The sequence below is a fragment of the Phacochoerus africanus genome, chromosome 9 (genome assembly GCF_016906955.1).
Source record: "Phacochoerus africanus isolate WHEZ1 chromosome 9, ROS_Pafr_v1, whole genome shotgun sequence".
NCBI lineage: Eukaryota > Metazoa > Chordata > Mammalia > Artiodactyla > Suidae > Phacochoerus > Phacochoerus africanus.
Genome location: NC_062552.1, coordinates 31062584 through 31080336, shown reverse-complemented (window position 1 = coordinate 31080336; position 17753 = coordinate 31062584). Strand labels below are relative to the sequence as shown.

The window sequence follows — 17753 nt, the reverse complement described above, 5'->3', positions numbered from 1 at the left end:
GGTGCCATTTCACACCCAGCAGGCTGGGCAACAGTGAAGTGGGACAAAACAAGTATGGCCAGAATGGGGTGCAGCAGGGTGCACGGGGTGTGTGCAGCCACAGCCTGTTGGGGCTGAGGTAGGGGGAATTGCACAGCCCCTGCGGAGGCAGCAAGGCCCTCCAACCAAGGCAGAGGAGCCCCCTCCAGGGCACCCCCCACTTCGGAACACACCCAAGAAACCCTTGGCCTTGAGCCCAGGGAGACATACCTGTAGAGGTGACCCTGGCATCATACACAATTGCCAAAAACTGCAAATGAGCTAAACATCTGTCAATAGGGGAACCAATCCAAGGCTTGCGGTTTACTGACCCAGCGGAATATTACGTAGCAATTAAATAGATGAACTACAGCCACTACAGCCATGCATGTTGATACGGAGAAATCTCAAAAACAGTGCAGAATGAAAAAAGTGCAGAAAGATCTGTTTCAAAGGCTACCCTCAAAATACACGATTGAAAAATGGAAAAGAAAACCCTATGTAAATCCTGGAAATAGCTCTATGTATGAACAACAAAAGCATAAGAACAGGTCCCTGAAAGACATGCAATTTCTGAGTGTGTCTGCCTCTGGGGAGGGGGAAGGGGAACGGAGAGGGGTCAAGGCGAAGATGTAGGGGGCGAGGGTGGCTTTGGCACAAACATAAGATGCGATCTCTTTTTTTTTTTTTTGTCTTTTTGCCTTTTCTAAGGCCGCTCCCGCAGCATATGGAGGTTCCCAGGCTAAGGGTCTAATCAGAGCTGTAGCTGCCGGCCTACACCAGAGCCACAGCAACACGGTATCTGAGCCACATCTGTGACCTACACCACAGCTCACAGCAACACCGGATCCTTAACCCACTGAGCAAAGCCAGGGGTCGAACCTGAAACCTCATGGTTCCTAGTCAGATTCGTTAACCACTGTGTCACGACGGGAACTCCAATCAACTATAACTTTTTTTTAATTTAAAAAATTAAAATGACAAAACCTTGGAGTTCCCGCTGTGGCACAGTGGGTTAAGGATCCAGCATTGCCACAGCTGTGGCTCAGATTTGATCCCTGGCCTGAGAAACTCCATATACCGAAGGTATAGCCATTAAAATAAAAGGACCTGAAGAAACACAGCAAAAAGGACTTGAGAGAGCTCAGTAGTGGGTCCATGAGTGTGTGTTATTCTTCTCTTTACTCTTTTTTTTTTTTTTAAACTTTCTAGGGCTGCACTTGCGGCATATGGAGGTTCCCAGGCTAGGGGTCCAATCAGGGCTACAGCTGCCGGCCTACGCCACAGCCACGGCAACACCAGATCCAAGCTGCATCTTCGACCCACACCACAGCTCATGGCAACACCAGATCCTTAACCCACTGAACAAGGCCAGGGATTGAACCCGAAACCTCACGGTTCCTAGTCGGATTCTTTTCCTCTGCGCCATGATGGGAACTCCCTATTTTTCTCTTTACTCTTGTACAGTTGAAATGGGTCTTAATAATAGTCAAAGTAACAATAAACCGGGCTCGGCAGGTAGATAAGTAGAACAGAGGCACAAGGCTGGGGGCACCCAGTGTGTAAGCAGGAGAGGCCTCTCCTCGGCCCCCTGGGTGGTGAGTGAGACGTCACGTTTCACGGGGTCGCTGCAGCTGGGGTGTGAGCACTGAGCTGCCCCGAGGTCAACTGCAGGGCCGGGGCTTCTGCGCTGAGTCTTTGCACCCAACGTGGAGGAGAAAACCGGCTCGTGGGAAGGGACCTGCCCAGGTCAGGCCGGGCCAGGGGAGCAGGACTCGGAGCAGCCATAACCCAAGACGCCTTCAGCAAAGCGAGAGCAGGGAGGCAAGGCTGGCGCGGGGTGCCCAACCCATTGGGGCCCCAGCAGCCTGGGCCTCCCAGGGCCCAGCAAACTCTGGAAAGAATTCCCTGAACGTGCTGGGGCTTGGGAGGGCCTCGGAAGGTGGCGGGAGATGAAACCACAAACTGGGAGCTCATCAGAGGCTGACGGAGGCAGGCCGGGGGCTTTCCTGGCTTTGCCAGCCCAGCCTGGGGGCCTCCGCGATTGGAGCAGCTGGGGGTTCCTAGGGATGGCTGGGCCCACCCCAGGGTGCCCTCAGGCCACAGTCGTCTCTGATGACCTCTCAACAACTTCTGAAAGGCCTGCCATGGTCCCCACAGCCTCACCGGGACCTCCCTCCAGGCTGTTAGCAGGAGAAACGGGGAGCCCTGAGAGCCGGCCTCCAGGGCTGCAGACCAAGCTCCGCCTTCTCGTCTCTGGGCTTCGGTCTCAAAACTCAAGAGGCTGGAGCCCGCGTCTCCCGTCCCAAGTTCTCACACTCCGCCTTGTGCCCGGCAGCTGTGGGGCCGCACGGAGACCAGGCTCTGGCCCTTGTCTCAGATCCAAAGAGGCCCAGATGGGGTCCAGAGGGGCCACACCCGCCTCACCAAGACCCCGCAGCCCCGATGGGGCTGGAGGGCGGGGAGCCACTGAGCCCCTGCAACCCCGGGGCCAAGGGGACCCCAGGGCAGCTCAGATCTGGGATGGGCCCTGCTCTCCGCTTTGGGAACATAAAGAGGAAGAGAAAGGAGCGGGAAGGAACAGGCTGGGGGGGGGGATAAGGCGTCAAAGGAGCATTTGTTCTGCTCAGTGGCTTTTTTGTTGTCAACACTTGGCCCCAAACTGTCTGCCGGAACTCTAGGGCTAATCTTCCCACCACACCCTCCGCTTGTCACCACCTATCAGGCTACGCGGCTGGCTGCACACACCGCGACACACCTTTCACCCCCAGTCCTCGCCCTGGCACAGCCTGCGCCAGCCCCTCACCACCCTGGCCCCTCTGAGTGCTTCCCAAGACGGGATGGGCTCCCTGGCACAGGGAAACCTGCCCCCCTGCAGCCTCAAAGCCCCCCTATTTCTGGCCCAGGAAGGCCCCAGTCCCCACCGCTGCCACCCCCACGTTCAGGCCCCCAGCGCAGGCCAGTCAGAGCCGCGCCTCCAAGCAGGGGGCCCACATGAACACCCCGAGACCCCCACGTTTAGCGAGAGTGTGGCCCACAAATGTGAAGAACAGCAGAGGGACTGGGGGAGCAGCCAGGGAGGAGTGAGGGGAGAGGTGACATGGCCAGACGGTGCAGGACACAGGACATGGGGTTCTCAGGACACAGGACACGGGGGTCACAGGACACGGGGGTCTCAGGACACAGAGGTCACAGGACACAAGGGTCTTAGGACACAGGACACAGAGGTTGCAGGACACAGGACACAGGGGTCTCAGGACACAGGACACGGGGGTCTCAGGACACAGGACACGGGGGTCTCAGGACACAGGACACAGGGGTCTCAGGACACAGGACACAGGGGTTTCAGGACACAGGACACGGGGGTCTCAGGACACAGGACATGGGAGTCTCAGGACACAGGACACAGGGTCTCAGGACACAGGACACAGGGATCTCAGGACACTGGACACAGAGGTCACAGGACACAAAGGTCTCAGGACACAGGACACAGGGATCTCAGGACACTGGACACAGAGGTCACAGGACACAAAGGTCTCAGGACACAGGACACAGGGGTCTCAGGACACAGGACACAGGGTCTCAGGACATAGGGGTCACAGGACACAGGGGTCTCAAGACACAGGACACAGGGTCTCAGGAGGACAGCACAGGGCCGGAGGCAGGGCCATGAGGACAGCACAGGGCCGGAGGCAGGGCCCCTTCTCTAGGCGCGTCCGGACCTAAGACCCCCAGGCAACACCCCTGCAGAAGCCTGTGATAGAAGCAGAAGCAGAACAGAGGACCTGGCCCCCACGGGCTGCGAGGCCTCCGCATTTGTCCTCCACTCCCCCACGGAGGGGCAGCGCCCGGCCCTCCCAGCATCTGTCTCCAGGACAGTCCAGCTGGCCTCCCCCAGGGCAGACTGGGTGAACAGCCAGCGTGTTCCCGCCTGCTCCCGCCCTGCCCAGCACGCCCAGGAGTGCCTGCTTGTCTGCCACAGCCTCCCAGGTAATCACGGTGACACCACAGTGACAGCAGGGTGTCACCTCATTCTCACGAGGGCCCCCGGGCCCGCAGGTGGGGCTGCTGACCATAGAGGACACAGAGGGGGAGGGCGCCTGCCAGGGTCACACAGCAGAGCCTGCTCCAGCACCACAGGGTCCCCAAAGGCAGGACTCATGCACACGGCCCAGGGCTGAGGACAGCACGGGGGCCAGGAGAAGGGACTGGGGACCTCACCATCCTGTGGGGAGATGGTGACACAGAGAAGGGCCTCTGAACACCTAGGAAGTCTCTTTTCCCCCATCCCTCAGAGGACACCCAGTTGCCCAGACACAGAGAGCCCTGTGGGTAGCAGGGGGCTGGGGGAGAATAGCTGGCCAGAAGCGGGTGTGCCCCAGAGAAGTGGGGTGTGGTCCCCAGGAAATGAAGGGAGAGGCCGGCCGGCAGGGCAGGATGGCGTCGAGCAAGCCCAAGGGGCCGGGGGTTGGGGGGGGGGTCTCCACAGATGGCAGCGCGTCCGACCTGCCCCCTGGGTCCCGGAACACGGCAGCCTGGGGTGGGGGGTAGCGGGGGTCTCACCTCGGAACTTCTTAGGGGGGTTGTCCAGGTCCCCAGCCGCGGGCTCCACCACACAGCGGTCATCCACCAACCTGGGGGACACGGAGCTGGGTCAGCGGGAGAGAAGAGACCACCTCCCCAGGCACCCCCAGGGACCCCTCCCTCGGGGCAGAGGACTCCAAGGCACCAGAGGGGGGGCCTCCAAAGAAACCAGCAAACCCTCCCTCCCCCGGCCCCGCTCTTAACGGCAAGGTGAGCCCAGGGGAGCCCCCAAGAAAAACAGACAAACCAGCCCCCCCAGCCCCTTCCCCCATCCTCTCTCCAGCCCCTCTTCGACCGGCCCCCACCCCCAGCCAGAGCTGGGTCAGCCCTGCAGGGTCTGCTGCCAGTCTAGGCTGTCACACACTGCAGCTGTAACTCCTGTCGTCACCCCAAGACCCTCCCAGACCTGAAGGGCAGTGGGCGACGGAGGACGGAGAAGGGACAGAGGGACAGAAACAGGGAGAGATCAAGAGAGACAGAAAAAGATAGTAGCGTCAGAAAGATAAAAGGGTAAGAAACAGAAGCCGGGAGAGACCAGAGACGGACGACGGAGGAGAGAAGCTCATGTGACACTGAACCAGGGGGACAGGCCTCCAGGTCTCAAAGACAGGACACAGAGCCTGCCCTTCCCGACCTCAGTCAGGCCCATCTCACACCCTCCTCTGTGGCCACCCTTGGTTTGGTTTGGCTTTTTTTCTTTTCATGGCCGCACCTGCCCATATGGAAGTTCCCAGGCCTGGGGGTCACAGCCACAGCCACGCCAGATCTGAGCTTGCGGCAATGCTGGATCCTTAACCCACTGAACCCACATCCTTGTGGATACTAGTCGGCTTCTTAGCCTCTAAGCCACAACGGGAACTCCTGACCACACTTGGGCCTGAAACTCCTCCCTCAGAGCCAAGACTGGGGTTATTCCTAAGTCCCCGGAGAACAGCCACCCACCCACCCATCTGTCCCTGCACTTAACCGTCTGCAAAGCCACCCCAGCCAAAGGGATGACAATGACCCCCCTTTCAGAGGCCAGCTCCATTTCAGCCCTTCACAACTGCTGCCTTTGAATTCTCATCAACTTCTCCACAAGGGGCTAGTCATGCACACATCTCACAGAGGAGGAAACTGGGTTTGAATATGAAATAAAGTGCCCCAAGTCACTCCCCTCCTTGGAGTGGCTAACAAGGCCTCTTGTGATCTGACCTCACCCACTCCCTAGGTAGCCTCGCAACTTCCTTGTCCCAGCCATGCTAAACCTCCAGCCAATCCCAAGGTCCCTCGAGCTCTCATCTCCAGAGGTGGTCTGAGCAGTTTCACTGTCCTCCGTGCCCAGAACCCCCTGGATCCCCTCCAAGCCTTGGGCCTCCCAGACCTCCCTTCATTCTTCCACCCTCAGCCCCTCCTGCTCTGGGGAGCCCTGCCAGGCCATGCCCTCCCTCCCCCGTGTTCCTGAAGCCCTTGGTCCTGGCCTCTCCTGCTGCCACACCTCTTTTACTGCAACTACTTGCCAGGTCTATATGGAAGGTTCCTTGAGGATAGGATCCTGGGTTTTTCTTTTTCTTTATAGGGTCACACCTGCAGCAAATGGATGTTCCCAGGCTAGAGGTCAAATCAGAGTTGCAGGAATTCCCGTCGTGGCACAGGGGTTAATGAATCCAACTAGGAACCATGAGGTTGGAATCAGAGCTACAGCTGCCAGCCTACACCACAGCCACAGCAACACCACATCCGAGCCGCACCTGCAACCTACACCACAGCTCACAGCGACGCTGGATCCTTAACCCACTGAGCGAGGCCTATGTCCTCATGGATGCTAGTCAGATTCGCTAACTGCTGAGCCACGACGGGAACTCCACATGTCATCTAATTTTCTAAATCTCCTTTGTTATTATGTCCATGTTGCAGGCAGGGAAACCAGAGTACAGAGAGGCACACACGGCCAGCAAGTGGCAGAGCTGGGCTCTGAGGCCAGGCTGTGGGGACCTCACAGTGACAATGATGGTGACGGGGGGGGGGGGCCCTGGTTGTGAGGACCTACTCGGTCCCCTCCCCCTCCCCAGCCTCCAGCCCAGTCCTCGGCCCTCTCCTCTTGACCACCTGCACTCAGGCCCCGGGTCATCTAGGCCACAAACATGGGTTCAGATCCAACCGCCCCCTCCACGGCTCCACGTCGAGCGCCACAGGCTTGCTCTGAACCGAGCTCCCGCTCCACCCTGCATGTGCCCTTCCTGAAGGCCTCCCACCACAGCTGATGGCAACTCCACCCTTTCAGTGGTTTCAGCCCCAAACCTTGGACCAATGCTCGATCCTCTCTTCCACTCACCCTCAACCCCAATCTGTGAGGAAACCCCATGAGCTTGATCTTTAAAATACATGCAGAATCAGACCTCTTTTCATCATGCTGCCGCCGCCGGTCCAACCCCCCTCAGCAGCCCCCCCACCTGATGGAACCGCCTCCTCACAGCTGACATCCCCTCTCATCCCCCTACAGCCTGTCCCACACAGCAGCAGAGGGGTCCCTTTAAAAGGTAAGTCAAGAGTCCCCGTCATGGCTCAGCGGTTAATGAATCCGACTAGGAACCATGAGGTTGCGGGTTCGATCCCTGGCCTTGCTCAGTGGGTTAAGGATCCGGCATTGCCGTGAGCTGTGCTGTAGGTAGCAGACACGGCTAGGATCCCGAGTTGCTGTGGCTCTGGAGTAGGCTGGCGGCGAGAGCTCCAATTGGACCCCTAGCATGGGAACCTCCATATGCCGCAGGTGCAGCCCTAAAAAGATAAAAAGACAAAAAAAAATAATTAATTTTAAAAAAATAAAAGGTAAGTCAAATCAGGGCAGTGCCCTGCTCAGTACCCTCCAGAACCAAGCTGAGAACTCACAATGGCCTGAAAGACCCCAGAGGAGCCACCTCCTCTGCTCCCAGACCTCAGCTCCTCCCTGGCCCCTTGCCCACTCGGCTCCAGCCCAGAGCCCCCCTTCCTGGCTCCTCAAACCTTCCAGGAGATTTGACTCTGCTTCCTCCCTCTACCTGGAACTCTCTCTGCCTCGCACATCTCCTGGCTCCCTCCCTCGCCTCCTTCAATCTCAATTCAAAGGACCCACCCCTTGGACACCCTCCTCACTCTGTTTAAAACTGTAAACTGCTCTTTCCCACACTCATCACCCTCCGCTCCCTGCCTCACTGTTCACACCACCCGGCTGCTATGGATTTTGCCAGTTTCTTTTATCCCCACCCCACAGCCTGAGATGGAAGCCCCAGGAGGACAGGGATGTGTCTGCCTTGCTTCCTCCTGCATCCCTAGCATCTGGACCATCTCCCTGGCACAGAGCAGGCACACATGAAATGCATATTGACTCAATCAATCATTTTACCGGCAGCTGAGGGAAGTACAGAGAAGCCAAAGATAAGGTCCCCGCCTCACCTCGGAGAGTTTAAAATGTCATTGGGAAGACAAGTCACAATACTCAGAAGAGTTAATGATATAAGGAATATGCACTGGTGCCAACTGATGGTACCAAGTATGGATCTTGTCCAGGGAAGGGAAAGGTCAGAGCTTAGCCAATCAGAGAAGGTGTGAAAGAAGAGGCAGCAGTTGTACAGAGCCCTGCAGAGTTCATAGAATTCCCTGTAAGACATTCGTGAATGAAATTAGCTGGTTGTCTCCTGGCAAAGCCCTGGAGGGGAGGGGACAGAGGATGGGTAAGTTTTGGCTAGGGACCTGGGACCTGACTCTGCTGGGGGCACTAGACAGACAGAGCATCACGGAAGCAGGTGCAGTTGAAGAGAGGCAGGGTAGCCCCTGCAGCCCCACCCTGACCAGTGCACAAGGCTCTGCAGAGGCCATCTTGGCTACTCCCTGTCCAAGGAAAAACCCATCCTCACTCCAGACCCCTCTCCAGCCTTCTCCTGGGGACTCCTTGTCCGGGTCACACATGCAGGAAAAAGACATGCACATTTGAATGCCTGGCGTACTTTCCCTAATCCTCCTGGCACAAATCTGCCTGGTCATTTTGTAGACGTCCAGTTCCCGCCCAACCTGGCACAGCCTCTGAGGCCCTGATGTCTCCAACTCAGCCCCTCCCCAGAGCCCGTGGTTTACAGAATAGGGCACATTTGGGGAGGACGAGCTGAGGCCACTCAGAGAAGGGGGCAGACTCGCTCAGGACAGAGTGTGGCCTCCAGGAGGAGAATGTCAAGCAAGGCTGGGAAGGGAAACATCCCAGACCTCAGCCAAGAGGGGACAGCAACGGCCTGTGTGAGGAACCAGCACAGAGAAGCAAGCCACGTGGACAGTAAGAAGGCAGGGGGCTCCCGGAAGGTGTCAGGAAAACAAGGTCAGGAAGATGGGACTTTCAGAGCTTCCTCCTAGCTCTGGCTCCAGTGGTCCACACCCTCCCTTCCTCCAAATGTGGGTCCTGGAGGAGTAAATTTAACAAGGCCCGGGAATATCCTGTATGCCCCCTGCAACCTCTAAGGGAGGGCACCCCGTCAGCCCCATCTTTTCATGTCCTGTCTGGTGCTCCACCAAGGCTCCGCAGGCTGTTTTAGAGTCCCACGGTGTGCCCAAGCGCCCGCAAAAGCCGCCCCTCCATTCCTCTGCATCTACTCCTTAGGACATAGGCATCCCAAGAAGGTGCTATCAGGCGGGAGGGGACGGGAGGGGTGTCCCATGAAGCCATTAACAGATAAGCGGGAAAGCCCTTATCAGACGGGCTGCGGGGAGATCCTGGAGTTCCACCGCCAGGATACGGGGCGGAGTGGGGGGGGGTGCGCCTCAGAGGGCGAGACCGGGACTTCTGTCCCTGGAGCGGTGCAGGGGTCGCCGAGCGCCCTCCCGCCTCCTGAAACCCCGCCCCCGGCCCGCCGAGCCCCGGCCCCGCCCCTGCCCCGCCGCCACCGCCCCCACCACCCAGCGAAACTGGCCTCCCCGCGCGTGTGGCCGTCGCCCCAGCCGCGCCGCGAGGGAATGCGAGCGCGGCCTCGCCCCGGCCTGCCTCCTGCTGCCAGCCGCTGCCGGGACGCGGGCCCCGTGCCAGGCGCGCGCGGGGGCGGCGGGTGGCGGGCGCGAGGCTTTCCTCCCCCACCGGAAGGGTGGCCGCGGGGGGAGGGACCCCTCCCCACCTGGAGGCACCCACGTCCCGGGCGGTCGGCACCCTCCCCATGGCAGGGGCATCTGTGTTGATGATACTCTCCCGGTTACAGGTGTCCGGCTTAGGATGCACACCTGGCGCTGTAACCAGAGCCGGGCTCTCCTGGGACCAGGTGCCCAGTCGCTTCAAGGGCCACCCCACCTCTGCCCCTCCACCCAAGGTCCCAGGAAGGGCCTGCTCCCAGGCTCTGCCAGCCCCCTCTTCCCGCTGACCCACCTCCATGCCTCCGCTCACGCAGAAGCCCCCCCACCCAGTCGCGCCTCCTCTTCAAGGCAGTGCCCAGGCCTCTGTGGCAGCCCACCCAAGATCACCTTAGAGAAACCCGCCCACCAGTGTGTGGAACACGCGAAGTGATAACTTGTTTTCACATCTGATACCTCATTCCATTCTTAGTCCAGGGTGAGGGTCACAGAGTTGAAGAACCACTGGGCTTGGTACCACCTCAGTTCCATGCACATACTGAGAAGGGATTACGTGCTGGGTGTGGTCCCCAGCCTCTGGACGCTCATGCCACCACACTGAATGCTGTGAGTACAGCAGCCATGTCCTGAGCCAGGCAAGCTGCCCCCCCCCCCACTTCCCACCATGCAGGCCCCTGGGCATGAGGGCAAGAGGTAGGGAGGGTCTGGCAGGCAGAATGTGGGTGGGCCTCCCTGGACCCTCTGCTCTAGAAGGATGCAGAGGAGAGTGTGGACCCTGAAATGCCTGTGGGGTCTGCATCCCAGGACCTTGGTCTGAGGGAAGAGGGGGAGGCAGAAGCATCCAGGGACCTGGCTGGCCCCGTTCTGCCCAGGGTGGACTTTGAGATCCGGTGGGAGCCACAGAAAGGCAGTGGGGCGGGTCAGTGCCGTCTGGAAAGATTAGATAAGGAGGAGGAAGGAGGGAGTCACAAGTGGGGCAAGTGACTGTCAGAGGAGCCTGAACCCACGTGGGCACCTCTGAGGGTGGCCAAGGGAGGAGGAACCAGGCTGGGTCCCTGGACGCCCCCACCCCCCGCATCTAGCCTGCAAAAGAGAGGCGTGCAGGGGGAACTGATTGAGCTCCAGTCACACAAGATAAAGGAATGGCCGGCCAGTTCCAGACCCCAGATCTCCTGACCTCCAGCCCAGGGCACCGGCCACCACCCCGCAGATCTAGGCCAAACCTATGGAAGGCCGCTCCCAAAGCAGGCACCGTCAGAACACTGGGATCGGCGGGTGGCGGGTGGCAGCCTTGATCTCCTCCCCAAATACCCAAAGTCACATTCCACTGGGGTATGGGGAGAAACCCAGGTTCACCGGAGGGGATCCTGGCTCCTTGGAGAAACAAAATTCACTTCTGCATCCCTGCAGAAACGTCCATTGACTTGACCTCTTCATGTCTCTCTTCACCGGGATCCACCCTGAGCCACGAAAGGGACCGGCACATGGGATTTGAAACAAGCATGGCTCATCCTTTCAGAGAGCTTAAGTCTAGAAAGGGCGGTAAGCCGAACACTCAGGGGACCCGAGAGTCTCTCCAGTGACGAATGGAGGCAGCAAAAGTGCCGAAACTTGGCCTGAGAGAAAGAAAGGCCCCTGGCCGGCGGTGAGCAAGCCTGTGGGAGCAAGCCTTCAGGCTCCCCGACACGGCTCCCCGACACACCCCGCAGGCCCACATTCCTGGCTCTCAGGATGGGTGGACTCTGAGTCTCGGCTGAGCTGCTGGGCGCTCAGGAAGGCGTGTCTGTGAGGCCAAGAAGAGGGACGGGGACAGAAGAGGCTGGAGGAGAAGCTGAGAAGAGGCCGAGAAGAGGGGCAACCCTGGGCACTCAGCTCACTTTTGCCTCCCACACGGGCCTGGCCCGGCCCAGGCCTCCCTCCTGCTCTCCGTCTGGAGCCTGGCTCTCAGCCTGTCCAACCTGACAGAGCAGCTGAGGCTGCAGGAGTCCCGGCCCGCCCGGCTCCAGACCCCTGTGAAACCACCGCAGAGCAGAGCAATCTAGGCGCAGCCCTGCCGCCTCCAGGAAGTGAGACCGTCTCCAGGGCTCCGTGCTTATCAGGGAGGGAAAGAAAGAGGTGGGGACGGGGCACTGCTTGAGAGCAAAGGAGATGCAGGAGGCATAAGAATCCGCTGGAACACGTGAACCTTGACTGGATCCTGATTTAAAGAAACCAGTGGTCAAGGACAGACTGAGAACAATGGGGTGTATTTGACTACAGATTGGGCACTGGACGCTATTAGGAAATTACTAAGGGGTGTGATAACTGTAGTTACACAGGAACATAGCCTATTTCTTAGAGAGGTGTGTGTGTGTGTGCGTGGGTGTGTGTGTGTGTGCACGCGCGTGTGCGTGTGCTCATGCCTTCATCATGTTGAAGTTCTTGGGCCAGGGATCAAACACACAGCGCCACAGCAGTGACAACACTGGGTCCTTACCCCACAAGGCCACAAGGGAACTCCCTTAGAGATGTAAAATGAAGTATTTAGAGGTGAAAACATGCAATGTATGGAATTTAACATAAAATACTTCAGGAAGGAGTTCCCATTGTGGTTCAGCTGGTAAAGAGCCCAACATAGTGCCCATGAGGATGTGGGTTCCATCCCTGGCCTTGCTCAGTGGGTTAAGGATACAGCGTTGCCGTGAGCTGTGGTGTAGGTTGCAGATGTGAATCAGATCTGGCGTGGCTGTGGCTGTGGTATAGGCCAGCAGCTGCGGCTCTGATCAACCCCTAGCCTGGGAACTTCCATGTGCCTCGGGTGGGGCCTTAAAAATAAAAAAAAATTTTTAAAAAAAGAAAGAAAGAAAAAAGGAGTTCCCTGGCAGCTCAATGGGTTAATGATCCGGCAGTGTCACTGCTGTGGCTCTGGTCACTGCTGTGGTGCATGTTTGATCCCTGGCCCAGGAACTTCTGCATGTGTGGCTGAAAAAAATGAATACTTCAGCAAAAAATAATCAGTAAATGTAGCAAAATGTAAACAATGATCAAGTCTAGGTGGTGATATATGGTAATCTAAAATGGTCCTCGCTCCTTTTCATAAATTATATTTGTGCCTCCGCCTCATGGTAAGGGGTCAAAGACAGCATGGGCCAGAGTGGTAAACGCGCTGCAGTCTGCGTTGCCAACAGCTTCAAGACACAGACTTAGTGCCCCCTCCTGTGACCTATGTCAACCTGTCACCCACATCTAGACTCAGACCACGTCTCCCCTTTCTAGGCTCAGACCCTCCTGGGGGCTGGAGGAAGGGGTGCTGGCTCAGTGAGTGGCGGGAGAGGGATTTGCGAACCAAATCCGCACAGGTGTCTGCCTCAAGCACCTGCAGCTGCCCGGCCAGGATTTGCGTTCACTGTCGCTCCTGGCTCTGCCCACCTGCCAGCCAAAAAAGTACAGACCTTTACACAGCACTGTCATCATTTTACTCCCCACGCACCCCCCCCCCCGCAAGGGGTCTGTGTCCCCAAGTGGAAACGCCTCTGCTGTGCGCTCCTACCCAGGTTCCTGGGCGCACTGTGCCCACGACGTTCAGCCTCACTTCTGCCCCCCAGTCCCCACAGAAAGCCCTACAGCCCTTTCCCTGGTGGCGCACCCCTCCCATGTGAGCCCTGGGAAGCTGTTTAGCCCTGCTAGCCAGGAGTCCCCATTGCAGGTACCGATGCCAGGGACAGCTGCCACTCCTGGGAGTGACCACCGTCACCTGCTTGGGGCGCTTGGAGCTCACAGAGTCTGTGATGAACTCCTGGAGAGCTGAGCTCCCCTCTCCTCCCCTCCCCCCGGGGCCTCCATCCCTCCTCTCTCAGCCCCCACTTCCAGGGAGGAGCCCCCCAGCTCTACAGGGGTGTGAAGTCTGGGAGTGCGCTCAGGGTATGTGAAAGCCAGAAGCCTCCCTGCTAAGTTGAGAGCAGAAAGCTGCTGTGACCCCACCCGCAAGGCCCCACATCAGCCCTCCACCACCCCACCCCAAGCCTCTGCCCCACCCGCCCCCCTGGGACGTGGGGTCAGGAATGTAGGGCAGAGCCCAGGACTCACCGGCCTGGGTTCCACCTTGGGGCAGATTCCTGCCTCAGGCAGCCCCTCTGTCTCGCTTCTGCCCCTCCCCTTGGCGCCAGTGGCGGCCACCGCGCCCAACCTCGAGGGCGGGGCGGGTCTTCCTCCCGCACCCCTGGCTGGGCGCTCCCAGACTCGTGATGTCAAGTGGGCCAGAGCCCTGGGGCGCAGGGTCCCCCCCTTCCACCTCCTTAGAGCTGGTGAGGTCACAGATGCGCCTTCCCTTTGATCTCAGATTGCACTTCTGGGAATTTATCCTGAGAGGCTCGCTGGACAAGCGTTAGGACATGTATGGACGAGGGTGTTGAGTGCAGACTGTTTATAACGGCGAAAGCTTAGAGTCAGGCTGAGTGCAGACACCAGAGCACCACACCGGGGGTGCTGGACTGGCAAGTGTGGGAAAGCTTAATGTACCCCGCAAAAGGACAGGATACACACACTTTGTAACTGTTAACCTGTGTGCATTAAAGGCTAAGAAGCCCAAATAGAGAATGTCAATATACAGTGGTATTACAGATATGCTATTTTCTTTTCTGGCTGCACACGTGGCATGTGGAAGTGCCCAGGCCAGAGATCAAACCCAAGCCACAGCAATGACAATGCCAGATCCTTTTTTTTTTTTTTTTTTAGGGCTGCACCTGTGGCATATGGAAGTTCTCAGGGTAGGGGTCAAATCAGAGCTGCAGCCGCTGGCCTACACCACAGCCACAGCAAGGCCAGATCTGAGCTGCGTCTGCAACCTATACCACAGCTCACGACAACAGCAGATCCGCAGCAAGCCCAGAGATCGAACCTGCATCCTCATGGATGCTGGTCAGATTCGCTTCCACGACGGGAACTCCCAGATAATTTTTTATTTTAGTTTTTCAAGTTTTCTCCATGGTGTTTATATTATTTTCCAGTCAGAAAAAAATGTGGATTTTCCAAAAAATGAGATATATTGATTGGCCTAGCAGAGACTGAGACCCTGCCTTGGGGCATAGCACAAGGGGAAGCCCAACATCTTATTCCAATGAAATCATGATTAAATGAAAGCCAAGGGCAGGTCTGAAATCCTTGGGGAATGCAGTCTGCACAGGAGGGGCAGCGCCTCCTCCTGAAACAACATGTGTCTCTGAGACTTGAGGCTCAAAGAGCCCTTACAGACCCCTTCTAGCTCTCCACCGAACAGACTAGAAACAGGCTGGACTCTGTCTTGACTACTACTGATACCCCAGTGACTAGAACAGTGCCTGGCACATAGTGGTGCTCATTAAATGTTTGTTAAGTGACTTAATGAAGTCTGACAAAGGCTTGGAAAGGGGCTCTTTGGACCAAGGGGCAGGTAGACCCAACAAGTAGGCTTCCTTCCAGCCCATTAGCCTGGGAGGGCTCTCACAAGGGATCCCCACCCCAGGTGCACATTAAAATCACTGGGAAGGAGTTCCCGTCGTGGATCAGTGGTTAACGAATCCGACTAGGAACCTTGAGGTTGCGGGTTCGATCCCTGGCCTTGCTCAGTGGGTTAAGGATCTGGCGTTGCCATGAGCTGTGGTGTAGGTCGCAGACACGGCTCAGATCCCACGTTGCTGTGGCTCTGGTATAGGCCGGTGGCTACAGCTCTGATTAGACCCCTAGCCTGAGAACCTCCATATGCTGCGGGAGCGGCCCAAGAAATGGCAATAAGACCAAAAAAAAAAAAAAAAGACAAATAAATAAATAAATAAAATCACTGGGGAGGAGTTCCTATTGTGGCTCAGAGGGTTAAGGACCTGACATTGTCTCTGTGAAGATGAGGGTCAGTCCTTGGCCTCACTCAGTGGGTTACGTCCAGCATAGGTCACAGATGAGGCTCAGATCCTGCATTACTATGGCTGTGGAGCAGGCCTCAGCTGCAGCTTTGATTCAAACCCTAGCCCAGGAACTACCAAAGGGCTGTAAAAATAAAAACAAAATAAAATAAAATAAAATCACTAGGGAGCTTAAAAACCCAACCCTCAGACTCCAGCCCTAGAAATGCCAATAGTTGGTTTGACATGGGAGGTGGGAGCTGGAATTTTTTTTTAATTTTTTTAAAGACCCATAGGGGAATTCTCGGTGCAAATCAGAGGACAGCCAGGCTGAGGAAACACACTCTGAGAAGGTAGGCCTTGTCTACACCACCTACCCAGTTGGTAACAGAACAGGACAGCCATGCCCTGGGGAGCTCCCAAGCCAAAGGTCCTGACCTCTAGTGCCCCCCTCCTGGGGAAGCAGATCAGGCTGGGAGATGGACAGGGAACCCCAAGGCGAGAGGGGAGCCTTCTGACCCTACTCCCTGCAATCACCCAACCCTGAGTGACACCGGTCCAGGGGCCCTGAGTGCCCCCAGATGGTGCTCCGAGGTCCAGCCATGTGTGGGCACAGGCCATCTCACAGTCTTGGGAGATCCCCTTCAAGACCCAGGTCACCTGCGCACCCCAGCTCCTCCTGGTGGTCTGGGGGTCACCCCTCTGGGCACGCAAAAGACACCTTCAAGGAATCCGGTGTGACCCTGAGGGGCCCGCCCCACACACTCAGGGCCAGTTTCCAGCAGCCACTGGCCGGAGCCATGGTAAATCCTTCGCCTCCTACTGCCGCCCTGCCCCTGCTTCTCCCACCCAGGTGAGGGACCGGGCAGTGTCCCTGGCCTCCTCTCCTGCCAGGAACAGGCGTAAGCCTGCCTTCCCTTCCCAGCCAAGGTCTCCACCTGCTCCAGGATCCACTCCCCAGACCCCTCCCATGCTCCCAACCAGAGTTAATGTGCAATCTTCCCTGGCAGCTCTGACTATCCAGGCGGCTCTAATTGGCCTCCTCCACTTGGCTCTGCAGGGCCCGGCTGAAACCTCAAGGCTGCCCCAGACCCCCTCCCCCACCAGCGCCCCCCTCCCCTCCCAGCTGAGCCAGCCCCACCGCCCACCGTCAAATTCACTTCCTGCAGCCCTGACTGGGCACCTCTTGGACACCACCACTGGGCGGGTCCTGGGAACTCGGTCCAGTGAGCCTACGGGGTCCGCAGACACGGAACCAACAGCCAGGGGAAGGTGAAGGAGCCAGAGTTGAGGATGGAGGCAGAAAGATGCCAGCGAGGACAGAGCAGAGAGGCAATCACTTAGAGCAAGGCTTCTCTTTAAGGCATCAAATCCCCTGGGGATCAAAGTGCAGATTCTGACTCAGTAAGACAGGCAAGGGTCTGAGATTCTGTATTTTCTTTTCTTTTCTTTCTTTTCTTTTAGGCTGTGCATAAATCATGCAGAACTTCCCGAGCCAGGGATAGAACCCACAGGACAACAGTGACCTGAGCCATAGCAGCGACAATGCCAGATCCTTAACCCACTGAGCCACCAGGGAGCTCCGAAACTTTGTATGTTCTGTAACAAGCTTCACCGTGACACTGAGGACCAAGGACTACACTTTGAGCAGCGGATGACTTAGTGTTTAGAAATCATTCTCTCATTGACTCAAGTTCTGAAGAAGGGGGACCCACGGCTCCCATGTTCACCCCGGGCCCACTACAGTGCCTGAGTGGACGGATGGTGCCATTAGTTAGTTAACCCTGGCCAAGTGCCCAGCATTAGATGCCCCTAAGAAAACCCTCCAACTAACTGGAAAACAATACCAGTAACACAAGAGAGGGACTTGTAGAAAGCAGCCAGAAGCACAGGGGGGAAAGGGATTAATTCTGGTGGGGGGGGGAGGGCTGGATCTCACAAGAGGCCACTGGCACTAGGTCTTAGAGGTGGGTTGGTTTTACCCAGGTGTAGACTGGCTGAAGGGCAGGGGGGCAACACAGGAGCAAAGGTAAAGAGACAGGAGTTCCCGTCGTGGCGCAGTGGTTAACGAATCCGACTAGGAACCATGAGGTTGCGGGTTCGATCCCTGCGCTTGCTCAGTGGGTTAACGATCCGACGTTGCCGTGAGCTGTGGTGTAGATCGCAGACACGGCTCGGATCCCACGTTGCTGTGGCTCTGGTGTTGGCCGGTGGCTACAGCTCTGATCAGACCCCCAG

The 17753-nt window shown here is 57.5% G+C and overlaps 1 protein-coding gene across 3 annotated transcripts in view; it reads right to left on the bottom strand.

Moving 5' to 3' along the window:
- The window catches only part of ITPR3 (inositol 1,4,5-trisphosphate receptor type 3), a 64726-nt gene that overhangs the window by 44601 nt on the left and 2372 nt on the right, over nt 1–17753 (bottom strand). For all 3 annotated transcript variants that reach the window (XR_007136899.1, XM_047794720.1, XM_047794721.1), the window contains exon 2: nt 4582–4652. Coding sequence is in view for 2 of the 3 variants with exons in the window: in XM_047794720.1 (XP_047650676.1) it covers nt 4582–4652 (71 nt within the window). In the remaining variant the exon portion in view is untranslated. The remainder of the gene's footprint in view (nt 1–4581; nt 4653–17753) is intronic.